We start from the raw sequence: 25,415 nt of genomic DNA, 5'->3' as shown, positions 1-25,415 counted from the left end.
TCTAGTACATTAGTGGGTTTATTTTTTATGTTTAACTCCTAATCTGTGTAAAGTTTACTTTAGTATAAGAAGTGAGGTGGGGATGCAACCTAATTCTTTCCAGATAACTACTGATATTTTAAATGGTATGTTAGTCAATCATGCCATTTACTATCTCTGTGTTACTTAGTTTTATGTAGGTGGGAGATGCTATAGCTCTGGGTTCACGTAGGAACTCGCTGTGGGGCTACACTTCACCCACATGGTTTGCTAGGAACTATTGTTCAGTTTCTTGCATTTTAGGAGGCCTGTTGTCATTAGCTGCTGCATAACTATGAAAAAAGGACAACTGGTCCTTTAAAAAGTAATTGTGTTACCTGTAAACTGGGTTCACCTCTTGGTGGGTGTCGAACCAAAAGACACAATCAAGCCAAAGATTGGGAGAAGGATTTATATTACTTGAAGCAAGTAAGGAGAACACCAGGGATCTTTCCCAAACCAGTGTCTCCCCAATAGCAAAATTGGGGAGGTTTTAAGCTAAGGGCATATATTCATGAAGGGGCTTGGGCAGAAGAGAATTCAGCATAGAATTAGGGCAAAAGTCAACAGTCCAAGCTTTAGTTGATTGAAATCACAAGGGTCAGAAAAGGTCAAAATCATCATCCATTAGGTTCCAGTTGATCTGGTAGTTGAGTACTTCTGGCTAATCTTTACCACTGAAACAGAACTGGGAGATTTTACAATTGATTTATTATCTTTGCTATTGATAACAATCATTTGATTCTGCATCCTCTTCTTTCCTTAAGGTCATTAATTACTGAGACCTGTACAAGGACAAGCGGTGTGGCCAGGCTTAGATCACAAAATGACCTAGGCCAAAAAATGACTTCTGTCAAGAAAGCCATGCCTGGTTCTCTTTCTCTGGAGGCTCCCTACTCTATCTGCTTACAATTGCTCAGACTTCTGTTTCTATTACTGGTGGGCAAGTTATTCAGAAAGAACTCTTCCATTGAAAACAACTAAAAATGCTGGTTAAAATGTAAATCACCTTTAAACTGTTCTTTGAACAGTTTAAAGGAACTATCAGACACATTGCGAAAAAAAATGGGAATTTAGGAGCAGTTGTGGGCCAAAGCCACTTTTGCACTGAGGGCATTTTTCTTCCATTGATTAAACTTGGGCTCTTTATGGCTTTCTACTGGGGCATAGGGGCAGAAGTCAAGACCAGGGCTTGCCCAAGGGGAGTAGTCCAAAACACCATGCTAGAACTATAGATTAAGCTATGAAAAAATATCCCCTGCAAATTTATGTGGGGATGGAGATCTTGCTTCTTGTTTCAAGTTTTGATAGCACAGGAAGTATATAAAGCAGCTTGATGTTATTATTCAAACAACATTAATAGTTCCAATAACTTTACCACAGTGTTGTTTACAAAACAAAATTCAGCTGAGTTAATTTGAAGACCTAAATGGCTTTATTAAATGATTCATGAATTGGGCAGCATCCCATCTAGAAAGTAGAAAAGTGCTCTGAGGAGCTGTACAAAATGAGAGGTTTTTAAAGGCAGAAAAGGAGTGGAACAAGAAAGTGAAAAACAAAAGAAAGGATTATTTCAGGCAAGGTCACCTTCCTTTGAGGGAAGGGTAGGGGAGGTGGTCCATCAATCTGTCATGCAGATTACCTCATTACTGTGGATCGGAAATTTCAGAATGATTGGTTTAAAATTCCACTCCTGGGAGAAGCTGAAACTGCAGTTAGGTTAGTTATTAAGTTTTGGTTTGTTGATGTGAGGCTTAGCACAAGTGACTCCATTTTGGGCCTGTTGTTTCTTTTCTTTTCTCCCTTCCTCCCTTTCTCCCTTCGTTCCTTCCAACAGTTTCAAATTAGTTCTGCTTTTGCCTTATAATTTTAGGTTCAATTTATTAAGAAACAGTATCAAATCTGCAGCAAAAGCTAATTTCTAAAGCTCTTCAGTGTTTAATAATGGTAGTTGAGGGAGTTCCCTGGCAATCCAGTGGTTAAGACTCTGTGCTCCTGATGCAGGGGGCACAGGTTTGATCCCTGGTCAGGGAACTAAGATCCCGCATGCCACGCAGCACAGCCAAAATAATAATAATAATAATAATGGTAGTTGAGGGCAATTTTGATTTGGAAAGATTTCAGTCTTGGCTCAGAGCAAAATATCATAATAAAACTTTACCATTGCTAAGCCATTAACCTGCTGTGTAGTAGGGCAAGTCAGGATTTTTAGCTACTGTTCCTGATAAAAACTCAGAACCAGTAATGGGTAAATCCACTGGAGAAAATGAAGTTCACCTTTAACACTATTGGTTCTAAAACACATGATTCAAGTGTGTGTGGGTGTGTGTGCGCAAAATACTTGCAAAAGAATAATACGGTGAATACTCATAGGCTTTAAACAACTTACATTTTCAAGTAAATTTGTAAATTTGTCTAAGCCATTTTTCCCCATACATATTTTTATACCCCAATGTGATTCTACTTTACATTGTATTGGATTACTGTTTTCTCACTAATGTCTTTGAAAATACTCTAGCCTGTAGTTGTTTCATGCAAACTATTTGTAGAAGCTAATTCTTTATCACTTCAAACTTGCCATTGACTCCTCAAATAAACAACTGAGTAGTATTAGTAACATCTGTTGACTTATCAAGACTCAAGGAAAACCACTCAAAAGTATTTGCCTTGTTTTTAATTAACTGTTGAGGTTGTTCCCAACACACTCAACTCTTTAAGCAACTGTTCTTGCCAAAAGGCTAATTGTCTTAAATTTATTTTTTCTGGACACATTTCTTCAGCTACTGCAATGTAAAATTATTTAGTTAATCCATTACGAATAGATAGCTTTCTTTGCTTGTCTAACAAATGAGCCACTCGAAAACTTACTTTTGTAAGTAAAACCTCATTCTGCTGTAATTTTAAATTTCTGATTTTTCTGACCATTGCTTTCCCGTGAGTTGAAAATATTGTGATGAGTGCTTAGTCTGGTAATGTTAATGTATCTTTGTATTCTGTCATTGCATAATAAACATAATGCATTACCATCTAATTCAATAGCGGTGTAATCCACACTCTACTGTGCCTTAAAAACGCAACATTCGAAGTTCACTTTTCTCTTGTTTTGACATGATGGGTATCTGCTGGAAATAAAAAATAATAAAATGCCATGATGTGACAATACACATAGGACTCGAGATTCTATCAGGTTATAATTGTGTCACTGCAATTTGTAGTGCACCAAAATAGTGCAAGGTGATCTGTGTCACATACCATCTACTATCTGTTTTGCAGGCACTCAAGTCCACCTCTGTAGTATGAAAGCAGCCATAGACAATATGAAAACAAACCGGTGTGGCTGTGTTCCCATAAAAATTGATCTGTGGACACTGAAATTTGAATTTCATATAATTTTCTCATGTCTCAAAATGTTATTCTTTGAAAAATTTTTTCAACCGTTTAAAAATGTAAAAGCAAGGAGGGGGATCAAGATGGCAGAGTAGGAAGACATGGAGCTCACCTCCCCCCACAAACACGTCAAAAATACATCTACATGTGGAGTAATTCTCATGGAAAACTAACTGGAAACTGACAGAAGAACTCCTATACAACCAAAGCTGCAAGAAATATTTTCATATAACTGGGTAGGATGGAAAAAAAAGATATCAGGTCAGGACCTGCACCCCTGGGAAGGATCTGAAAGGAGAAGGTCTGCATGGAAGGACCCTTGCCCTGGAGAGCAAGCAGCTTGAGCTACAATCTGGGCATCCCAGTCCTAGGATCCTACGCAGAGGAGACAAGCTCCCTTACTTTCTGGGAGAACCACTGGGACAGACAGAAGGGCTAGAGCAGCCTAGACTCTACTTGCAAGGAGCGTGCACATGCTGACTTGCCAATAGTCAGGGTGGAGAGAGCCCTGCACTGGTGGCTGCCACCTCACCATACTCCCCAGTCTGAATGGGGGAAACACCCTGGCCCCGCTCACTCCATACCACAGCCTGACATGAGATCTGGGCCAACCAGGCCCTGGGAAAAGACGCAGAGACAGACCGTGGGCCTGGGGTGGCGGTGACCCTTGTCAGCACACACAGGAGCATGCAGCAGTTGGTCTCCCAGTGAGAGTGCCCTGTTCCTACTCACTGCACACTGCAGATTAGCATTAGATCTGGGGCAGACAAGTCCTGGGAGAAGACTGCCAGAGAGACAGCCCAGGTCTCTGGCAGCAGTACAGCCTCAATTCCTGCAGCCACAGTACCCTGACCCCCAGCCCCAGCCTACTCCACACTACAGCCTTGTGCTAGATCTGGGACAAACACAACAGAGGAAGGGATGCAACCTCGGCCTGCTTCTAAGTGGAGCCGCAGATGCCTACACAGGTGGCATGTAGGTCCTCTGTGAGTGCACAGGCCTCATTTGCTTCAGCACTCACTTCCTTTGGGGCAGGGCACACACTCAAGGGCAACAGAGCCTGGTCAAGCCCGACCCTCAGGGCTTCTACTCCAACAACTGAGGAGCAGACCCTGTCCCTGACAGGGTGGCAATAGCCATGGAGCAGAGAGGGAGTCCTGCCTTACGCCCTGAACAGGCTTTAGATCCTCCAACACCAACTGCCACCCCCCTCCCCACCACCACCAACCCCTCCCGATCAAGAGGATAATGGCCAGCATACCCTGAGGAAAGATGTGGCTGGCATTCACACCAAAACCAGCCCTTGCACCAAAGGCATTGGACACACATAGTCTGCACAGGGACACTCCCACATAAAAACATCCCTATAAGACTGTAGTCAATAACAGTCTCTCCTAAATTCATAGAGACAGAGAAAGTTAAGTAAAATGAAAAGGCAGAGGAACTACTCCCAATTGAAAGAACAAGAGCAATTCCCTGAAAGAACAAATAATGAAAGAGAGCTCACCAGTCTACCAGACCCCAAGTTCAAAAAGGTGATAATAAAAATGCTAACTGAATTAAGAAGGATTATTGATAGGAAAGCAGATTGCTGTAACAAGGACCTAGAAACCGTAAAGATGAACCAGTCAAAAATAGACAATTCAAAAAAAACAATAGATAATTGCTGAGGTAAAAACCAATTTAGAAGCAACGAATAGCCAACTAAATGATACAGAAGAATGAATAAGTGATCTGAAAGATAGAATAATGGACATCACCCAATCAGAACAGCAGACAGAAAGACAAATGAAAAAAAAAGAGCAATATATGAGACCTATGGGATAATATAAAATGTGCCAACCTATGCATAATAGGAATTCCAGAAGGAGAAACGGGAGAGAAGGGGATCGAAAATGTATTTGAAGAAATTATAGCTGAAAACTTCCCAAACCTAAAGAAGGAAACAGATATACAGGTACAGGAAGCACAGAGGGTCCCAAACAAGATGAACCCAAACAGACCCACATCTAGACATATCATAATTGAAATGGTAAAAGTTAAAGAGAGGGTTCTAAATACAGCAAGAGAAAAACAAAGAGTCCGTTACAAGGGAACTTCCATAAAGATAACAGCTGATTTCTCTGCAGAAACTTTGCAGGCCAGAATGGAATGACATGATATATTGAAAGTCCTGAAAGAGAAAAACCTGCAACCTAGGATACTCTACCCAGCAAGGTTGTCATTTAGTATAGAAGGAGGGATAAAGAATTTCTCAGACAAGCAAAAATTAGAAGATTTCAGCAATACTACACCTACCCTGAAAGAAATATTGAAGGATCTTCTCTAAATAGAAGAGAAGCAAGAATCTATAGGAAAGGGAAAAATCACAATAGGAAAGGCAATATATAGTAAGGATTAAAGGTCACTTAAATGAGCCAGATGTAGATGAAAAAACAGTAAAAAAAAAATTGTATAAGTGATTATGATTACAATAAACGGTAAAAGAATAAGCATGAAGATGTAAAATAGAACATCAAAATTACAAAATGTGGGGGAGGGGAACATAAAATGTAGATCTTGTAGAATGTGTTTGAACTTGAATGACTGTCAGTTTAAAGCAAGTTGATATAGTTATGAGTCAACATACTAGAACTCTGTGGTAACCACAAATCAAAAACACATAATAGGGGGACTTCCCTGGCAGTCGAGTGGTTAAGACTTCACCTTCCAATGCAGGGGGCCCGGGTTCGATCCCTGGTCAGGGAACTAGATCCCACATGCATGCCACAACTAAGAGTTCACATGCCACAACTAAGGAGGCTGCATGCCACAACTAAGGAGCTGTCGAGCTACAACTAAGGAGCTGTCGAGCTGCAACTAAGGAGCCGGCAAGCCGCAACTAAGGAGCCCACCTGCTGCAACTAAGTAGCCCACGTGCTGCAACTAAGGACCAGGCAAGCTGCAACTAAGGAGCCTGCCTGCTGCAACTAAGACCCTGTGCAACCAAATAAATAAATAAATAAAAAGAAAGAAAGATAAAGAAGGGCATTGTACAGGGATAAAGGAATCAATACAAGAGGAGAATATTATACTCGTTAACATACATGCTCCCAATATAGGAGCACCTACATATATAAAACAAATACAGACATAAAGGGAGAAATTGACAACACAATAATAGTAGGAGACTTTAACACTCCACTGACATGAATGGACAGATCTTCCAGACAGAAAATTAATAAGGCAACAGAGGTTCTAAATGACATAGTAGATTAGTTGGACTTAATTAATATCTACAGGACACTACATCCAAAAAAACAGAGTACGCTTTCTAGTTGTGCATGGAATGTTCTCTAGGATGGACCACATATTAGGTCAGAAAACAAGCCTCAGTAAATTTAAGAGAATAGAAATTATTTCAAGCATCTTTTCTGACCACAACAGTATGAAACTAGAAATCAACCACAGAATGAAAAACAGGAAAAGAACAACCACTTGGAGACTAAACAACATGCTACTAAATAACCAATGCATCAATGATGAAATCAAAGAAGAAATCATAAAATACCTAGAGACAAACAAAAATGAAAACACAACTTTACAAAATCTATGGATGCAGCAAAAACAGTTCTAGGAGGGAAGTTCATGGTGATACAGGCCTTATTCAAGAAACAAGAAAAATCTCAAACAACCTAACCTACCAACTAAAAGAATTGGAAAAAGAACAAACAAAACCCAAAGTCAGCAGAAGGAAGGAAATAATAAAGATCCGAGAGGAAATAAATAGAGATCAAAAAAACAATAGATCCATAAACCCAAGAGCTGATATTTTGAAAAGTTGAACAAAATTGACAAACCTCTAGGCAGACTCACCAAGAAGAAAAGAGGATCCAAGTAAACAAAATAAGAAATGAAAGAGGAGAAATAACAACTGATACCACAGAAATACTAAAAAATCATAAGAGCATACTATGAACAGTTACATGCCAACAAATTGGACAACCTAGAATAAATGGACAAGTTTCTAGAAGCATAACTGCTATAACTGAATCAAGAAGAAACACATAATTTGAACATACCAATCACTAGAAGTGAGATAGAATCTGTAGTAAAAACAAAAACAAAAACAAAAAAACAACCTCCCTGCAAACCAAAGTCTAGGACCAGACGGCTTCACTGGGGAATTCTACCAAACATACAAAGAATTTATACCTGTCCTCAAACTATTCCAAAAAATTGAAGAGGAGGGAACATTCCCAAATTAATTCTGTGGGGCAACCATCACCCAGATACCAAAACCAGACAGAGACACTACAGAAAAAAAATTACCAGTCAATAATCTTTGATGAATACAGATGCAAAAATCCTCAACAAAATATTAGCAAACCGAATCCAGCAATACATTAAGAGGATCATACACCATGATCAAATTGGATTCATTCCAGGGTCACAAGGATAGTTCAGCATACTCAAATTAATCATTGTGATGCACTATGTTAACAAAAGAAAGGACAAAAACCACGTGATCAACTCAATAGATGCAGAAAAAGCATTTAAAAAAATTCAGTATCCATTCATGATAAAAACTCTCACCAAAGTGGGTATAGAGGGAACACATCTCAACATAATAAAAGCTGCTTATGACAAGCCTACAGCCAACATAATACTCAACAGTGAAAAGGTAAATGCTTTCCCACTAAATTCAAAAACAAGACAAGGATGCCCAATCTCACCACTTCTATTCAACATAGTATTGGAAGTCCTAGCCACAGAAATCAGACAAGAAAAAGAAATAAGAGGTATCCAGATTATAAAGGAAGAGATAAAACTGTAACTATTTGCAAATGACATGATACTCTACATAGAGAACCCTGAAGTCTTCACACAAAAACTATTAGAACTAATAAATGACTTTATCATGGTAGCAGGATACAACATTAATATACAGAAATCTGTTCCATTTCTTTATACTAATAATGAAATATCAGAAAGAGAAAATTTTTTTTAAAATTCCATTTAAAATCACATCAAAGAAAAAATAACTAGGAATAAACTTAACAGAGGAGGTGAAAGACCTATGCACTGAAAACTACAAAATACTGAAAAAGGAAATTGAAGATGATTCAAAGAAATGGAAAAATATACCATGCTCCTGGACTGGAAAAATTAATATTGTTAAAAATGTCCATACTACCCAAAGCAGTCTACAGATTAAATGCAATCCCTATCAAAATACCTATGACATTTTTCACAGAACTAGAACAAACAATCCTAAAATGTATATGGAACCACAAAAGACCCAGAATTACCAAAGAAATTCTGAGAAAAAAAGAACAAAGCTGGAGGTATAATCTTTTCAGACTTCAGACTATACTACAAAGCTGCAGTACAGTACTATACTACAAAACAGCATGCGACTGACACAAAAACAGACATATAGATCAATGGAATCGAATAGAGAACCCAGGAATAAACTCATGCACCTGCGGTCAATTAATCTACGACAAAGAAGGCAAGAATATACAATGGAGGAAAGATAATCTCTTCAACAGGTTATGTTAGGAAAGCTGGACAGCCACATGTAAATTAATAAAATTAGAACATTCCCTGACAACATATACAAAAATAAATTCAAAATGGTTTAACGACCTAAGTGTAAGACACGATACCATAAAACTTCTAGAAGAGAACATAGGCATAACATTCTCTGACATAAATCAGAGAATTTTATCTGTTTTCTACTGAGCCCGTGTGCCACAACTAGTGAAGCCTGAGCACCTAGAGCCTGTGCTCCGCAGCAAGAGAAGCCACCATGATGAGAAGGCCTTGCACCACAACGAAGAGCAGCCCCCACTCGCTGCAACTAGAGAAAGCCCGCACACAGCAACAAAGACCCAATGCAGCCATAAATAAATAAATAAATTTATTTATTTATTTATTTATTTAAAAAAAAAGAAGAAAAGAAGCTTACAGTCACCAAAGCAGGTGGGGGAAAAATTAGGAGTATAGTATTAACACAAACCACTCTACATAAAATAAACAATAAGAATTTACTGTATAGCACAGGGAATTATATTCAATATCTTATAATAACCTATAATGGATTATAATCTGCAAAAAAATAATAACTGAATCACTACGCTGTATACCTGAAACTAACACAATATTGTAAATCAACTATACTTCAATTAAAAAAATGCAAAACCCATTCTTAGCTTGTAGACTATACAAAGACAGGCAATGGACCCAGTGTGGCCCACAATCTGTGGGCATAGAAAGTCATCAGGAAGTATCATGTTTAATGTTGAAACACTGAAAGTTTTTCTTTAGAATGAGGAAGAAGAAAATGGTGCCCACTTTCACCATTATATTTTTCATTATTATATTCTTCACCATTATATTCAGCTACAGACTAGAAGTGTTTGTCAGCGCAGTGAGCCCAAATATATATATATATATATATATATATATATATATATGTATGTATATATGTATATATGTGTGTGTATATATATATGTATATATGTGTGTGTATATATGTATATATTTTCAATAGATGTATATATAGAGAGAGATTTTTGAATAGAAAGAAAGAACTCATTTGCAGGTGTTATAATTGTATATGTAGAGAAGTAAAAGGAAAATACAGAGAAATTATTGGAATTAAAAAGAGAATTTAGCAAATTTCCTGGATATAGAAACAATATACAAAATCATAGAAAACAGCAAAAACAAACAATTTTTTAAAATAAGATACTGCTATAAAACATTTAAAAATATACTTAGTTTTGCTGATCTTTTCCTAACCTTTTAGAGTAGATGCTGGTTCATTAAGTTGTAGCCTTTATTTTGATAACATCTGGATTTAAATTTCTCCCTAAGTGCTGTCTCAGCTATATCCCACAAGTTTTGATATGAAATACTTCTGTTATAATTTACTTCGAAAATGTTACTAGTTTTCATTAGAATTTTGGTCTTTGTCCTTTAGGTTATTTGGAAGTGTAATACTTAACTTTCAAACAATGGGCATTTTTTACTTCTTGTTACAGTTTTCCAACATTAGGGTCTGGAAAAGACTGAATTTGCATAATCTGAAGTGTTATTCTTAAATTAAAAGACTAAATATGGTGTATACCATACACCTCTGTACTGTATATGTATCTCCCCTTTAATCAGGGTAGAAATCATCCACCTAAAATAAATGATTGGAAAAAATTAATGTTATTACATCATCTTAAAAATAAAAGATTCTGATATTCTGCCCACCGCTCCCACAGTAGGAGCTGGTTCCAAGGACTCGCCTTTAGAGAGTAATGTGTTGTTGAGACCACCTGGACCGGAGACTCTGCTTCATTATCTTCAAGGCAAGAAGAGGCAGCATGACAGTGGCCCTGTTGGTAGAGGACTTGATTTGGCACCTGAGTCTGCTTCTTACTACCTGTGTACCTGGGGCAAGTTTTCTGGTCGCTGTCAACTTCAGTTTCCTCATCTGGCTAATTGGGAGTACAGGGCCCTGGCTCATCCTCCCACAGCCCCCAGTGAGGAAGGCAGAAGACCATTCCTAGAGCTGGGGAGAGAGCAACGTTCTCCAGAGCCAGGCAGCTCAGAAACAGTCAAACTTTTCTCTAGGCCAAAAGGTCAGAATCAGAAAAGTCTGAATGAAAAATTCTGGAGCAGAAATTCTGAGGTGGAGCCCAGCAACCTTTGTTTTCACAAGCCCTCCAAGTGGTTCTGATGCCCTAAAAATTGAGAGTCACTGATCCACTCCATTCTGTTGCTTTGCTCTATATTCGGCTGAGTCCAAAATAGCCATATGACTGACAAGGTCTTGGTGCTCTGACTGGCTGTCAGACCTGAGCCTCGGAGGTGGGAGAGCTGAGTTCAGGACATTGGACCACCAGAGACCTCCCGGCCCTGTGTAATATCATTTGGCAAGAGCTCTCCCAGAGATCTCTGTCTCAACAATAAGACCCAGCTCCACCCAACGACCAGCAAGCTACAGTGCTGGACACCCCATGCCAAACAACTAGCAAAACAGGAACACAACCCCACCCATTAGCAGAGAGGCTGCCTAAAGCTGTAAGTTCACAGACACCCCAGAAGACACCACCAGACACAGCCCTGCCCACCAGAAAGACAAGATCCAGCCTCATCCACCAGAACACAGGCACCAGTCCACTTCACCAGGAAGCCTACACAAGCCACTGAACCATCCTTACCCATTGGGGGCAGACACCAAAAACAACGGGAACTACGAACCTACAGCCTGTGAAAAGGAGACCCCAAACACAGTAAGTTAAGCAAAATGAGAAGACAGAGAAATATACAGCAGATGAAGGAGCAAGGTAAAAACCCACCAGACCAAACAACTGAAGAGGAAATAGGCAGTCTACCTGAAAAAGAAATCAGAGTAATGATAGTAAAAATGATCCAAAATCTTGGAAATAGAATGGAGAAAATACAAGAAACATTTAACAAGGACCTAGAAGAACTAAAGAGCAAACAAACAATGATGAACATCACAATAAATGAAATTAAAAATTCTCTAGAAGGAATCAATAGCAGAATAACTGAGGCAGAAGAATGGGTAAGTGACCTGGAAGATAAAATAGTGGAAATAACTACTGCAGAGCAGAATAAAGAAAAAAGAATGAAAAGAAATGAGGACAGTCTCAGAGACCTCTGGGACAACATTAAATGCACCAACATTCGAATTATAGGGGTCCCAGAAGAAGAAGAGAAAAAGAAAGGGACTGAGAAAATATTTAAAGAGATTATAGTTGAAAACTTCCCTAATATGGGAAAGGAAATAGTCAATCAAGTCCAAGAGGTGCAGTGAGTCCCATACAGGATAAATCCAAGGAGAAACATGCCAAGAAACAAATTAATCAAATTATCAAAAATTAAATACAAAGAAAAATTAAAAGCAGCAAGGGAAAAGCAATAATTAACATACAAGGGAATCCTCATAAGGTTAACAGCTGATCTTTCAGCAGAAACTCTGCAAGCCAGAACAGACTGGCAGTGACAAAAGTGACAAAAGGGAAAAACCTACAACCAAGATTACTCTACGCAGCAAGGATCTCATTCAGGTTTGACGGAGAAGTTAAAACCTTTACAGACAAGCAAAAGCTAAGAGAATTCAGCACCACAAAACCAGCTCTACAACAAATGCTAAAGGAACTTCTCTAGGCAGGAAACACAAGAGAAGTAAAAGACTTACAATAACAAACCCAAAACAATTAAGAAAATGGTAATAGGAACATACATATCAATAATTACCTTAAATGTAAATGGATTAAATGCTCCAACCAAAAGACATAGACTGGCTGAATGGATACAAAAACAAGACCCATATATATGCTGTCTACAAGAGACCCACTTCAGACCTAGGGACACATACAGACTGAAAGGGGATGGAAAAAGATGTTCCATGCAAATGGAAATCAAAAGAAAGCTGTAGTAGCAATTCTCATATCAGACAAAATAGACTTTAAAATAAAGACGATCACAAGAGACAAAGAAGGACACTACATAATGACAAAGGGATCAATCCAAGAAGAAGATATAACAATTGTAAATATTTACACACCCAACATAGGAGCACCTCAATACATAAGGCAAATGCTAACAGCCATAAAAGGGGAAATCGACAATAACACAATAATAGTAGGGGACTTTAACACCCCACTTTCACCAATGGACAGATCATCCAAAATGAAAATAAATAAGGAAACACAAGCTTTAAATGATACATTAACCAAGATGGATTTAATTGATATTTATAGGACATTCCATCCAAAAACAGCAGATTACACTTTCCTCTCAAGTGATCATGGAACATTCTCCAGGATAGATCATATCTTGGGTCACAAGTCCAGCCTTGGTAAATTTAAGAAAATTGAAATTGTATCAAGTATCTTTTCCGACCGCAACGCTATGAGACTGCATATCAATTACAGGAAAATATCTGTAAAAAATACAAACACATGGAGGCTAAACAATACACTACTGAATAACCAAGAGATCACTGAAGAAATCAGAGGAAATCAAAAAATACCTAGAAACAAATGACAATGAAAACACGACAACCCAAAACCTATGGGATGCACCAAAAGCAGTTCTAAGAGGGAAGTTTATAGCAATATAATCCTACCTCAAGGAACAAGAAAAATCTCAAACAACCTAACCTTACACCTAAAGCAATTAGAGAAAGAAGACAAAAAAACCCCAAAGTTAGCAGAAGGAAAGAAATCATAAAGATCAGATCAGAAATAAATGAGAAAGAAATGAAGGAAATGACAGCAAAGATCAATAAAACTAAAAGCTGGTTCTTTGAGAAGATAAACAAAATTGGTAAACCATTAGCCAGACTCATCAAGAAAAAAAGGGAGAAGACTCAGATCAATAGAATTAGAAATGAAAAAGGAGAAGTAACAACTGACACTGCAGAAATACAAAGGATCATGAGAGATTACTACAAGCAACTACAGGCCAATAAAATGGGCAACCTGGAGGAAATGGACAAATTCTTAGAAAAGCACACTCTTCTGAAGCTGAACCAGGAAGAAATAGAAAATATAAACAGACCAATCACAAGCACTGAAATTGAAACGGTGATTAAAAATCTTACAACAAACCAAAGCCCAGGACAAGATGGCTTCACAGGAGAATTCTATCAAACATTTAGAGAAGAGCTAACACCTATCCTTCTCAGACTCTTCCAAAATATAGCAGAGGGAGGAACACTCCCAAACTCATTCTATGAGGCCACCATCACCCTGATACCAAAACCACACAAAGATGGCACAAAAAAAGAAAACTACAGGCCCGTATCACTGATGAACATAGATGCAAAAATCCTTAACAAAATACTAGCAAACAGAATCCAGCAGCACATTAAAAGGATCATACACCATGATCAAGTGGGGTTTATCCCAGGAATGCGAGGATTCTTTAGTATAAGCAAATCAATCAATGTGATACACCATATTCACAAATTGAAGGAGGAAAACCATATGATCATCTCAGTAGGTGCAGAAAAAGCTTTCGACATAATTCAACACCCATTTATGATAAAAACTCTCCAGAAAGTACGCATAGAGGGAACTTACCTGAACATAATAAAGGCCATATATGACAGACCCACAGCCAACATCGTTCTCAACAGTGAAAAACTGAAACCGTTTCCACTAAGATCTGGAATAAGACAAGGTTGCCCACTCTCACCACTAATATTCAACATAGTTTTGGAAGTTTTAGCCTAGCAATCAGAGACAAAAAATAAATAAAAGGAATCCAACTCGGAAAAGAAGAAGTAAAGCTGTCACTGTTTGCAGATGACATGATACTGTACATAGAGAATCCTAAAGATACTACCAGAAAACTACTAGAGCTAATCAATGAATTTGGTAAAGTAGCAGGATACAAAAGTAATGCACAGAAATTCCTTGCATTCCTATACACTAATGATGAAAAATCTGGAAGAGAAATTAAGGAAACACTCCCATTTACCCTTGCAACAAAAAGAATAAAATACCTAGGAATAAACCTACCTAAGGAGACAAAAGACCTGTATGCCAAAAACTATAAGGTACTGATGAAAGAAATTAAAGGCGATACAAACAGATGGAGATATACCATGTTCTTGGATTGGAAGAATCAGTATTGTGAACATGACTGTACTACCGAAATCAATCTACAGGTTCAATGCAATCCCTATCAAACTACCAATGGCATTTTTCACAGAATAAGAACAAAAATTTCACAGTTTCTGTGGAAACACAGAAGACCCCGAATAGCCAAAGCAATCTTGAGGTAGAAAAACAGAGCAGGAGGAATCAGGCTCCCTGACTTCAGACTGACTACAAAGCTACAGTAATCAAGACAGTATGGTACTGGCACAAAAATAGAAACATAGATCAATGGAACAGGATAGAAAGCCCAGAGATAAAGCCATGCACATATGGTCACCTTATCTTTGATTAAGGAGGCAAGAATACACAATGGCAAATGACAGCCTCTTCAATAAGTGGTGCTGGCACAACTGGACAGCTACATGTAAAAGAATGAAATTAGAACACTCCCTAGCACCATACACAACAATAAACTCAAAATGGATTAAAGACCTAAATGTAAGGCCAGGCACTATAAAACTCTTAGAGGAAAACATAGGCAGAACACTCTATGACATAAATCACAGCAAGATCCTTTTTGACTGACTTCCTGGAGAAATGGAAGTAAAAACGAACATAAACAAATGGGACCTAATGAAACTTAAAAGCTTTTGCACAGCAAAAGTAACCATAAACAAGATGAAAACACCACCCTCAAAATGGGATAAAATATTTGCAAACGAAGCAACTTACAAAGCCTTAATCTCCAAAATATACAAGCAGCTCATGTAGCTCATTCTCAAAAAAACAAACAACCCAATTGGAAAATGGGCAGAAGACCTAAATAGACATTTCTCCAAAGAAGATAAACAGATTGCCAACAAACACATGAAAGGATGCTCCACATCAGTAATCATTAGAGAAATGCAAATCGAAACTACAATGAGGTATCACCTCACCCCGGTCAGAATGGCCATCATCAAAAAATCTACAAACCATAAATGCTGGAGAGGGTGTGGAGAAAAGGGAACCCTCTTGCACTGTTGGTAGGAATGTAAATTGATACATACACTATGGAGAACAGTATGGAGGTTCCTCAAAAAACTAAAAATAGAACTAGCATATGACCCAGCAATCCCACTACTGGGCATATACCCTGAGAAAACCATAATTCGAAGAGAGTCATGTACCACAATGTTCATTGAAGCTGTATTTACAATAGCCAGGACATGGACGCAACCTAAGTGTCCATCGACAGATGAATGGATAAAGAAGATGTGGCACATATATACAATGGAATATTACTCAGCCATAAAAAGAAACGAAATTGAGTTATTTGTAGTGAGGTGGATGGACCTAGAGTCTGTCATACAGAGTGAAGTAGGTCAGAAAGAGAAAAACAAATACCGTATGCTAACACATATATATGGAATCTAAAAAAAGAAAATGGTTCTGAAGAACCTAGGGGCAGGACAGGAATAAAGCTGCAGACGTAGAAAATGGACTTGAGGACACGGGGAGAGGGAAGGGTAAACTGGGATGAAGTGAGAGAGTGGCATTGACATATATACACTACCAAATGTAAAATAGATAGCTAGTGGGAAGCAGCCGCATAGCACAGGGAGATCAGCTCAGTGCTTTGTGACCACCTAGAGGGGTGGGATAGGGAGGGTGGGCGGGAGATGCAAGAGGGAGGGGATATGGGGATATATGTATATGTGTAGCTGATTCACTTTGTTATTCAGCAGAAACTAACACAACAATGTAAACAATTATGCTCCAATAAAGATGTTTAAATAAATAAATAAAAAATAAAAGATTCTATTAACGCTTGTCATTTTAAGCATTAAGAATACTTCTGTTTCGTAGATAAGAATTCCCGGCCACAAGCATACAGTTAAAAATCTAGGTTTATCTTGCCTCCTTAAAATGAAATTATTATTTTAACCAACAGTTTTTTCATAGAGTCTATCATTTTTTAAGTGTATGTTTGTTAACTATTCGTTTATTTTAATTAAATGTTACAGGATATGGAGCCTAGTTGATCATGCACTAATAGCAAGGTGTAATATGGAAGAACCAATTCGTTGTGCAGCTGTAAATGTAGATGGGATCCATCTTGCCCTTGGAATGAAGGATGGCTCATTCACTGTACTTAGAGTAAGGTATGTATTAGGGTAGAAGTAGAAAGAGAGTAAATTTCTGTTAAGTGAGATAGAGTGCATAGTACTTATTTTTATCTATTTCCTTTCCCCCCTCCCTTCTTATTAATATATTTTTTTTCAGATATTAGTTTCATTAAGTATAAAAAATATGTTTATAAAAATGGCTTTGTCAGAAAATTAACTCAAAAACCTTGGTTTGGGGAATCAAGAATGCTTAGTAGAATAATGACTAAAATTTTGAGTTAAATTTGGGTCTTGATTTCCATTTCTTGGTAGTATTGATTTTCAGTAATGATCTTCTGACATGGAAGAGAGAGAAGGAGACCTTGAAACTGTTAAAAATGAGTGAATGGTTTTGTTGTTATTTGCAGATTTATGCTTTGAAGAAAATGCCTGCGTCTCTTCCTTTGTTTGGGTAATTAGAAAAGTTTAAAGAATTTGTTAAAGCAGTTAACATCTTTTGTTGGATTATGGATATGTTGGATTATTGTGTTCAGCTGAATTCTATACAGCCATTTAAAAATTTGCTGTAGATCCACACGTGTTCACGAGGACAAGTGTCTATGAAACTTTTCACATCCAGTTTAATGAATCGTAGGACCATCCACCCAGTTGCCCAATCCAGAAACCATTGATTCATTTCTCTCCTTTGCCTCTCATGTCTAGTTAATCACTAAATTCTGGAGAACCTAATTCCTAAATAGCTCTCAAATTAATCTACTTCCTTCCACTCTCACCATTGTACTCTTGTATAAACTTTTGCCATGTCTTACCTGGATTGGTGGAATAGCATCTCAGCTGGTCTCCTTACCTCCTATTTTGCTTCCTCAAGTCCTTTTTACACTCTACAGTTATAGTGATGCCTTTTAAAACACATTTGTTTGCATCCCTCCTCTTTCTAAAGTATGATAAAAGCATCGCACTGTCCTTAGGATGAAGTTCATAATTCTTAACATAGCGTATCCTGCCCATATCTCTAGCCTATTTCTTTCTACCGCAATCTCTTTCTTTTAGCATGTATAAAACATCTTTCACTTTTTCAGATACATCATGTTCTCTTGTACTTCTGAGCTGCTATAGATATGACTCTTCTTTCTGGGACAGGTTTCTATAATGAGATACACTGAGATTTTTCTCTTAATCTAATTTTTTTATTGTGATAAAACATACATAATATAAAATTTACCATTTTAAACATTTTTAAGTGTAAAATTCAGTGTCATTAAGTACATTTGGGTTGGTTTACAACCAAGAATTTAAGATGCATGTAAAACACCTGAGAATTTCTATCAGATAGTTGGTATGCATTAAAAATAGTGATTGTTATTTTTTCATTTGTACATTTACTTGTCCTTTCAATTATTGTATGCAAGAAACTGGGTGAATAAGTTATCTCTAATAAGTCAGTATTTTAGCAACTCAAAAATATTCTTTTTTTGGGGTAAGGGAGGCATGCGTCGCACAGCTTGTGCGATCTCAGTTCCCTGACCAGGGATTGAACTCTGGGCCGTGGCAGTGAAAGCCTGGAATCCTAACCAATAGGCCACCAAGGAACTCCCTCAAAAATATTCCTAATCATTCTTAATTTACCTGGTCACTGTTTCTTCTTGGTTCACTGTGTATATTCTCCGTATCATAGAGCAGAATTCATAAGTATAGCAGTAGCAAAGTACCCTCACAGGAGTGGTTATGTTATGATTAGAGGAACATAGCATAGATTAGAAACTAACACACTGATTCTTAAATTGGGGTACAAGGTGATGTGCCAGGGCAAAATCATATAACTTCTTAGAACATCTCTTTTCCTTGTTACAAAAATGTTAATTTTATACTAAAAGAAACACTAATATCATGGAATCAAATGAAAAATTGCAAATATTTTTCAAATTAGAAGATATATATGAATATATATAAAACTTTGACTCATGGTGGGCTGCATGGTATTATCAACATCAAACTCTTCCAAGGCGCTAATTCATTCTCATAAGTAATTAGGGAGACTTCAGTGGAAGAGCTTGGTGAGCATGGTTAATAAATTATGCTGAAGATGGAGTAAGGTTTCCTGCAGTGTATGGGGTAGACTTTAGTTGTGAAAACATTAACGTTGCCATTTTAGATTCTACCAGTTGCTAGCCAGTTGTCTTTTCTGACAGTGTCACTGCTGAGTTATATCAACTTTAAAAGGATTAGGACAGTTTTCCACCTAACTAATCACACATTCATTTAAAATTTTTTTCAACATATTTATATTTTGTCTGCCTCATTTCATGGGAGTAATAAGTTCTGAAAGTTGTTTCCTGGCTTTCAAAAAGTAACTCTTTGTATATGTCCATTACTTTTTCACATCAAAGTTTTTTTTATCTCTCTGCCCCCACCAAGAGCACTATTAAAACATGCTCAAATATGTCTTATCTTAAAATTCCTACCTCGAGCCTGAGGCCCTCTTTGGTTATATCACATCTCTACTCTCTCTCTTTCACAGTAAAAATCTCAAAAAACTGCCTATTTTACTATCTCTCTTTCCTTCCAATTAACTTATCAACTTTCTACCCCTATTCCAATATAGCTTTTGCCTTCATCTTTAAATTGGAAAACCTTCACTAATAGTGCCCTGTAACTAAAACCAGGAGATATTTTTCAGTTCTCATCTAAATTGATTCTCAGCAGTAAATTTGACCCCTTTAACAACTTGCTCCTTCTCAAAACATTCTCTTCCCTGGCTTTAGATGTTAATTCTTTCTCTTTTCAGCCTCTGGCTCCATTTTCTTTGTAGGCTAATTATCTTCTGCCTACCCAGTAAAATTGAAGTGCCTCAAAGCTCAGATTCTAGGCTTTCTGCTCTTTTTGACTCTATTATCTTGCTAGGTAATCTCATCCTGCCTCTAGCTTCAGTTACTACCCATAGCCTGATGATCCCGGATGCATAGTTCTAGCCCTGTTATCACCTCTAAACTCCAGTCATGCATATCCAGTTGCTTATTTAACATCACTTGGGTATCTCAAAGATGTCTGCAATTCAGCATGTCCAAAGCTGAACCCAGCATCCCCCGTCCCAAAGTGATCTTCTGTCTCTGGGCCCTATTCTGTCCATGTTCTTGTATAAGCCAAAAACCTAGGCATTATCACTGATACCTCTCTCTCTCTCTAACCACCATTTCTTTTTTTTTTTTTTTTTACCTCTTTATTGGAGTATAATTGCTTTACAACGTTGTGTTAGTTTCTGCTGTATAACAAAGTGAATCAGCTATATGTATACGTATATCACCATATCCCCTCCTTCTTGAGCCTCCCTCCCACCCTCCCTATCCCACCCCTCTAGGTGGTCACAAAGCACTGAGCTGATCTCCCTGTGCTATGCATCTGCTTCCCACTAGCTACCTATTTTACATTTGGTAGTGTATATATGTCAATGCTACTGTCTCACTTCATCCCAGCTTCCCCTTCCCCCCTCCCCTGTGTCCTCAAGTCCATTCTCTACATCTGTGTCTTTATTCTTGTCCTGCCCCTAGGTTCATCAGAACCTTTTTTTTTTTTTTTTACATTCCATATACATGTGTTAGCATATTTTTTCTCTTTTTGACTTACTTCACTCTGTATGACAGACTCTAGGTCCATCCACCTCACTACAAGTAACTCAATTTCGTTTCTTTTTGTGGCTGAGTAATATTCCATTGTATATATGTGCCACATCTTCTTTATCCATTCATCTGTCGATAGACACTTAGGTTGCTTCCATGTCCTTGCTACTGTAAATAGTGCTGTAGTGAACACTGTGGTACATGTCTCTTTTTGAATTATGGTTTTCTCAGGGTATATGCCCAGTAGTGGGATTGCTGGGTCATATAGTAGTTCTATTTTTAGTTTTTTGAGGAACCTCCATACTGTTCTCCATAGTGGCTGTATCAGTTTACATTCCTACCAACAGTGCAGGAGGGTTCCCTTTTCTCCACACCCTCTCCAGCATTTATTGTTTGTAGATTTTTTGGTGATGGCCATTCTGACCGATGTGACGTGATACCTCATTGTAGTTTTGATTTGCATTTCTCTGATGATTAGTGATGTTGAGCATTCTTTCATGTGTTTGTTGGCAATCTGTATATCTTCTTTGGAGAAATGTCTATTTAGGTCTTCTGCCCATTTTTGGATTGGGTTGTTTGTTTTTTGATATTGAGCTGCATGAGCTGCTTGTATATTTTGAAGATTAATCCTTTGTCCGTTGCTTCGTTTGCGAATATTTTCTCCCATTCTGAGGGTTGTCTTTTTGTCTTGTTTATGGTTTCCTTAGCTGTGCAAAAGCTTTTAAGTTCCTTTAGGTCCCATTTGTTTATTTTTGTTTTTATTTCCATTACTCTAGGAGGTAACCACCATTTCTAATCCATCACTACATCCTGTTGATTTTACTTGCTTGATAAATTGTCTAGGAGCATTTTAGTTAAGGTTTGTGAATAAGATTAGAATGATAATATCTTTAACATATACTAAATATTCTATAATAGTATGGATTGTATAATACTGCATATTTCAGATCATTTCACTTCTTTCTGAAGTCTGAGCAACCACCATCTGTAGTAGTCTTCTAATTGGTCTTAATCCTGCTGTTATAGTCCTTCAATTTGTTTTTTACTCTCGAACCAGATTAGTGATCTGATTGATTCATCCCACCCTAGCTTATATTTACAAGTGAAGGCCCAAAATCTTTAGATCTCTGAGGACTTTTATAATTTTCCCTTAGTCTTCCTTACCAGGCTCTGCTCACATCAAAGCCCCCTTTGCTTGTTTCAGTACCACTACACTGGGCTTCTCAAGCTGAGCTTGAATGCTTTCTCTTGCCATCAGCAATTTCACATACTTTTAGCTCTGCTGGAATGTAGGCTTTTTCCTCCCAGTTCCTGTCTTCTGCTGAGCTAAGTCCCATTAATTCCTCAGAATGAAGTTTAAACTCCACTTCTTTTGGTCTGTTTCCTCTAACTCCTTCACCTAGGAACGGTTCTTCTGTTATATGCTCTATCAATATATATGCTGTATCAATATTGTGTACTTTTACTTTTGTGATGTGTTACAGACTGCTAATGTATGAGTATTCCGAGGCTTTGGCCTCCCTCTGCTTCTTAAAGAAATCACAGAATTTGCATACCAGTTTCCCAGAAGACTTAATTCAGAATTTTTAGAAATCAATACATTTTCATCTAATAATAGTCTTCTTACCTGTAAATTTGTCAAAGAAACATCTTTGTCAGAGAAGATAGTTATAATTCATAGTGTTGATGTAATAACATAATACATACTATAAAACCAATCAGTCAATCAGAATCTCTTTCCATCACTGTTGGTTTCTTCTCTGTGTGCATGTGTTGGTTGGTGGACAGGGTCACAGTGGTAGAAAGCAAGAGACAACCTGAGATATCCACACTTATTTCTCTCGTTAACTGGGAGCAGTTAAGTCTCTAGAACAAAAAAGCTGTAAAAAAAATACCAAAACAAGTCTGAAGAATTTTCCAGGAGCATTTTTAACTAATGTTCGTGATTGATACTGGAATGATTATATCTTTAATAAAGAAGGCATAAAAAGGAAAATCTATAAAATAGTGTCTTAGATGTTTTCTTAAAAATCTTGCTCCATATAGATATAGATGAATGGCTGGATGTACTAATGGATGGATGAGTGGATGGATGGATGAATGGGTATGAAGAAAGGGAGGTAAGATGCATGGATTTAATTAAAACTGAAAGGAAGAAGTCACTGGGAAAGGTAGAAGTAGCTACATTATTCTGTGCTTAGGAAGAGGACCTTGCAAGTTGCAGGGTCTAAGGCAAAAGTAACGTTGACCAGGAAAGCTCTTCTAAAGAGTACTTTTTTTCCTTCATTTATTTTGTTTTGTTTTGTTCTGATTCCCTTTTGTAGTTAAGGGGATGATTTTCGTCTCTTTCTTTATATGATTAACACCAGGGTAAAGCCCAAGTTCCTTGGCAATGTATCAGATCTGTTACACACTGTCCTCAATTTCTCTCTTTAACCCCATCAAGTCACTGCTTTTCCTACTTATCTTGTATCCACGTTGTATTATCTACTGTTCTTCAAATGTACCATGTACTTGCATTGCTCATGCTGTGTCTTCTTTCTGGAAAACCTTCACTCTTTTATGCTTAGCCAGCCCCTCAGGTTTTATGCACAAATAGGTATCATTCTTCCTTGGTCCCTTCCTGCCTTTAGTCTTTTAGTTATTGATTGATTGATTGCTGTGCTGGGTCTTCGTAGCTGTGTGTGGGCTTTCACTAGTTGCGGCGAGCAGGGCTACTCTTCACTGTGGTGCGCGGGCTTCTCATTGCGGTGGCTAGTTGCAGCACGTGGGCTCAGTAGTTGTGACATGTGGGCCCTAGAGCACGCAGGCTTCAGTAGTTGTGACGCATGGGCTCGGTAGTTGTGATGCATGGGCTCTAAAGCACGTGGGCTTCAGTAGTTGTGGCGCACGGGCTCAGTAGTTGTGGCTCGCGGGCTCTAGATCGTGGGCTCAGTAGTTGTGGTGCGCGGGCTTAGTTGCTCCTTGGCATGTGAGATCTTCCCAGACCAGGGATCGAACCCGTGTCCCCTGCATTGGCAGGCAGATTCTTAACCACTGCACCACCAGGGAAGTCCCCTGCCTTTAGTCTTAACCCTTTTTCAGTATTTCTTATAGAACTTCACACATAACCTTTTGAGCACTCACTACATTTTCTCAATTATGAAGTATAATTACTTTGTCTCTCACAGAAGATGAGTTCATCTTTGTATCCCATGTGCCTAAAACAGTTAAATACTTAGTGTTACTGAAAGAAATATGAGTTTGATTGCTTTAAATTGTCCATTTAGAAATTGTAAAAATTGGGAAATAACCATTTAAGCTTTTATTCTTGAAATTATCTGTTGAGAACCTTTCAGATGGGTAATGCAAAATTTATTTGGAAAAAGTGCCTGGCACTAGTTGGAAATAGAATTCTCACTTCCTCCTGCCCCTTCTCCCTTGCTGCCTCCCTCTTCTCCGCCTCTCCACCAACTCCACATGTTTGGAAACTCAGTAGTGTTTAACTAAGTGTTTACCCATTTTTATGGCTATTACCAGTACCTGTTATTATTCTGGAAAATCAGTTATAAGGCATCATTAAAAAAAAATATTTAACTTTGCTGGCTGACATGGTCACTAATTGGGAAGAATTTATATTCTATTAAAAAAGGTCAAAGAGATTGAAATAAAAGTAACTAGTGGTATCTATAAAGATATACATTCAAATGTATTACTGAAATAATACAAATCAATTTCTCCTTTCTTTATTTCCTGGATGCAATTTTGTACATTTGCTTCATTACAAAAATTTAATTTGAAAATCATGGCTTTTATAATTAAGCATTTTTCATAAACTCAGTACTTATAAGGAACTTCATCATAAAAATCCATGACTTTATTTCCTTTATTGTATGACTCCAGAAATTTAGTATGAATCTCTGAACTACTTAAAATTGAGTAATTTAGGAACTGAAATTTAGCATTTTTCTCTACTTCCAGCATATATTGTCCTCATATATTTCTGTTCAGCAAAATTATTCCTGAGTTAATACTACTTGTCTCATTTACATTTGTTTTATGGTTTATAAATACTTGATACAGCCTCATAGTCATTTTAGACACATTTGAAAACTGAACTAATTCTGTAGTGACTTCTTTGCGTATGGTCTCATTTTTTTTCTCTTTACAGAGATATGACGGAAGTTGTACATATTAAAGATCGGAAGGAGGCAATTCATGAGTTAAAATATTCACCAGATGGAACTTACCTTGCTGTTGGATGCAATGACAACTCAGTTGATATTTATGGAGTTTCTCAGCGTTATAAAAAATTTGGAGAATGTGTTGGATCACTTAGTTTCATCACTCACTTGGACTGGTCCTCAGACAGTAGATATTTACAAACAAATGATGGGAATGGTAAAAGACTTTTTTATAGGATGCCAGGTAAAAATTTCCTATAAATTATTTATAATTTGTGGATTTTTAGTTCCTTTAAAATATCTTAGAATTTCACTAGAGGCAGAGTGTAAGTTACATTTGATTATAGGAAATCAAAGAAGATACAAGCTAATATTTCAGCCATTGTGATCTTTTCTCTATGGCTGCCTTATCATTTGAAATCCTTTTGGTTCTTAATTAAAACTTAATTGCTTGGAGGATCTAAGGCAGCCCTATTTTATGTTGAAGTCCATGCCATATGAGTAGTA

The 25,415-nt window shown here is 37.5% G+C and overlaps 1 protein-coding gene across 10 annotated transcripts in view; it reads left to right on the top strand.

The window, feature by feature from the left end:
* The window catches only part of EML5 (EMAP like 5), a 174,216-nt gene that overhangs the window by 48,814 nt on the left and 99,987 nt on the right, over positions 1 to 25,415 (top strand). For all 10 annotated transcript variants that reach the window (XM_036845010.1, XM_036845009.1, XM_036845007.1 and 7 more), the window contains exons 8-9: positions 17,030 to 17,167; positions 24,896 to 25,152. In XM_036845010.1, coding sequence (XP_036700905.1) covers positions 17,030 to 17,167; positions 24,896 to 25,152 — 395 coding nt within the window. The remainder of the gene's footprint in view (positions 1 to 17,029; positions 17,168 to 24,895; positions 25,153 to 25,415) is intronic.

Source organism: Balaenoptera musculus, chromosome 2 (assembly GCF_009873245.2).
Source record: "Balaenoptera musculus isolate JJ_BM4_2016_0621 chromosome 2, mBalMus1.pri.v3, whole genome shotgun sequence".
Classification (NCBI taxonomy): domain Eukaryota; kingdom Metazoa; phylum Chordata; class Mammalia; order Artiodactyla; family Balaenopteridae; genus Balaenoptera; species Balaenoptera musculus.
The sequence above is the reverse complement of the archived record's forward strand: the minus strand, read 5'-3'. Positions and strand labels throughout refer to the sequence as shown.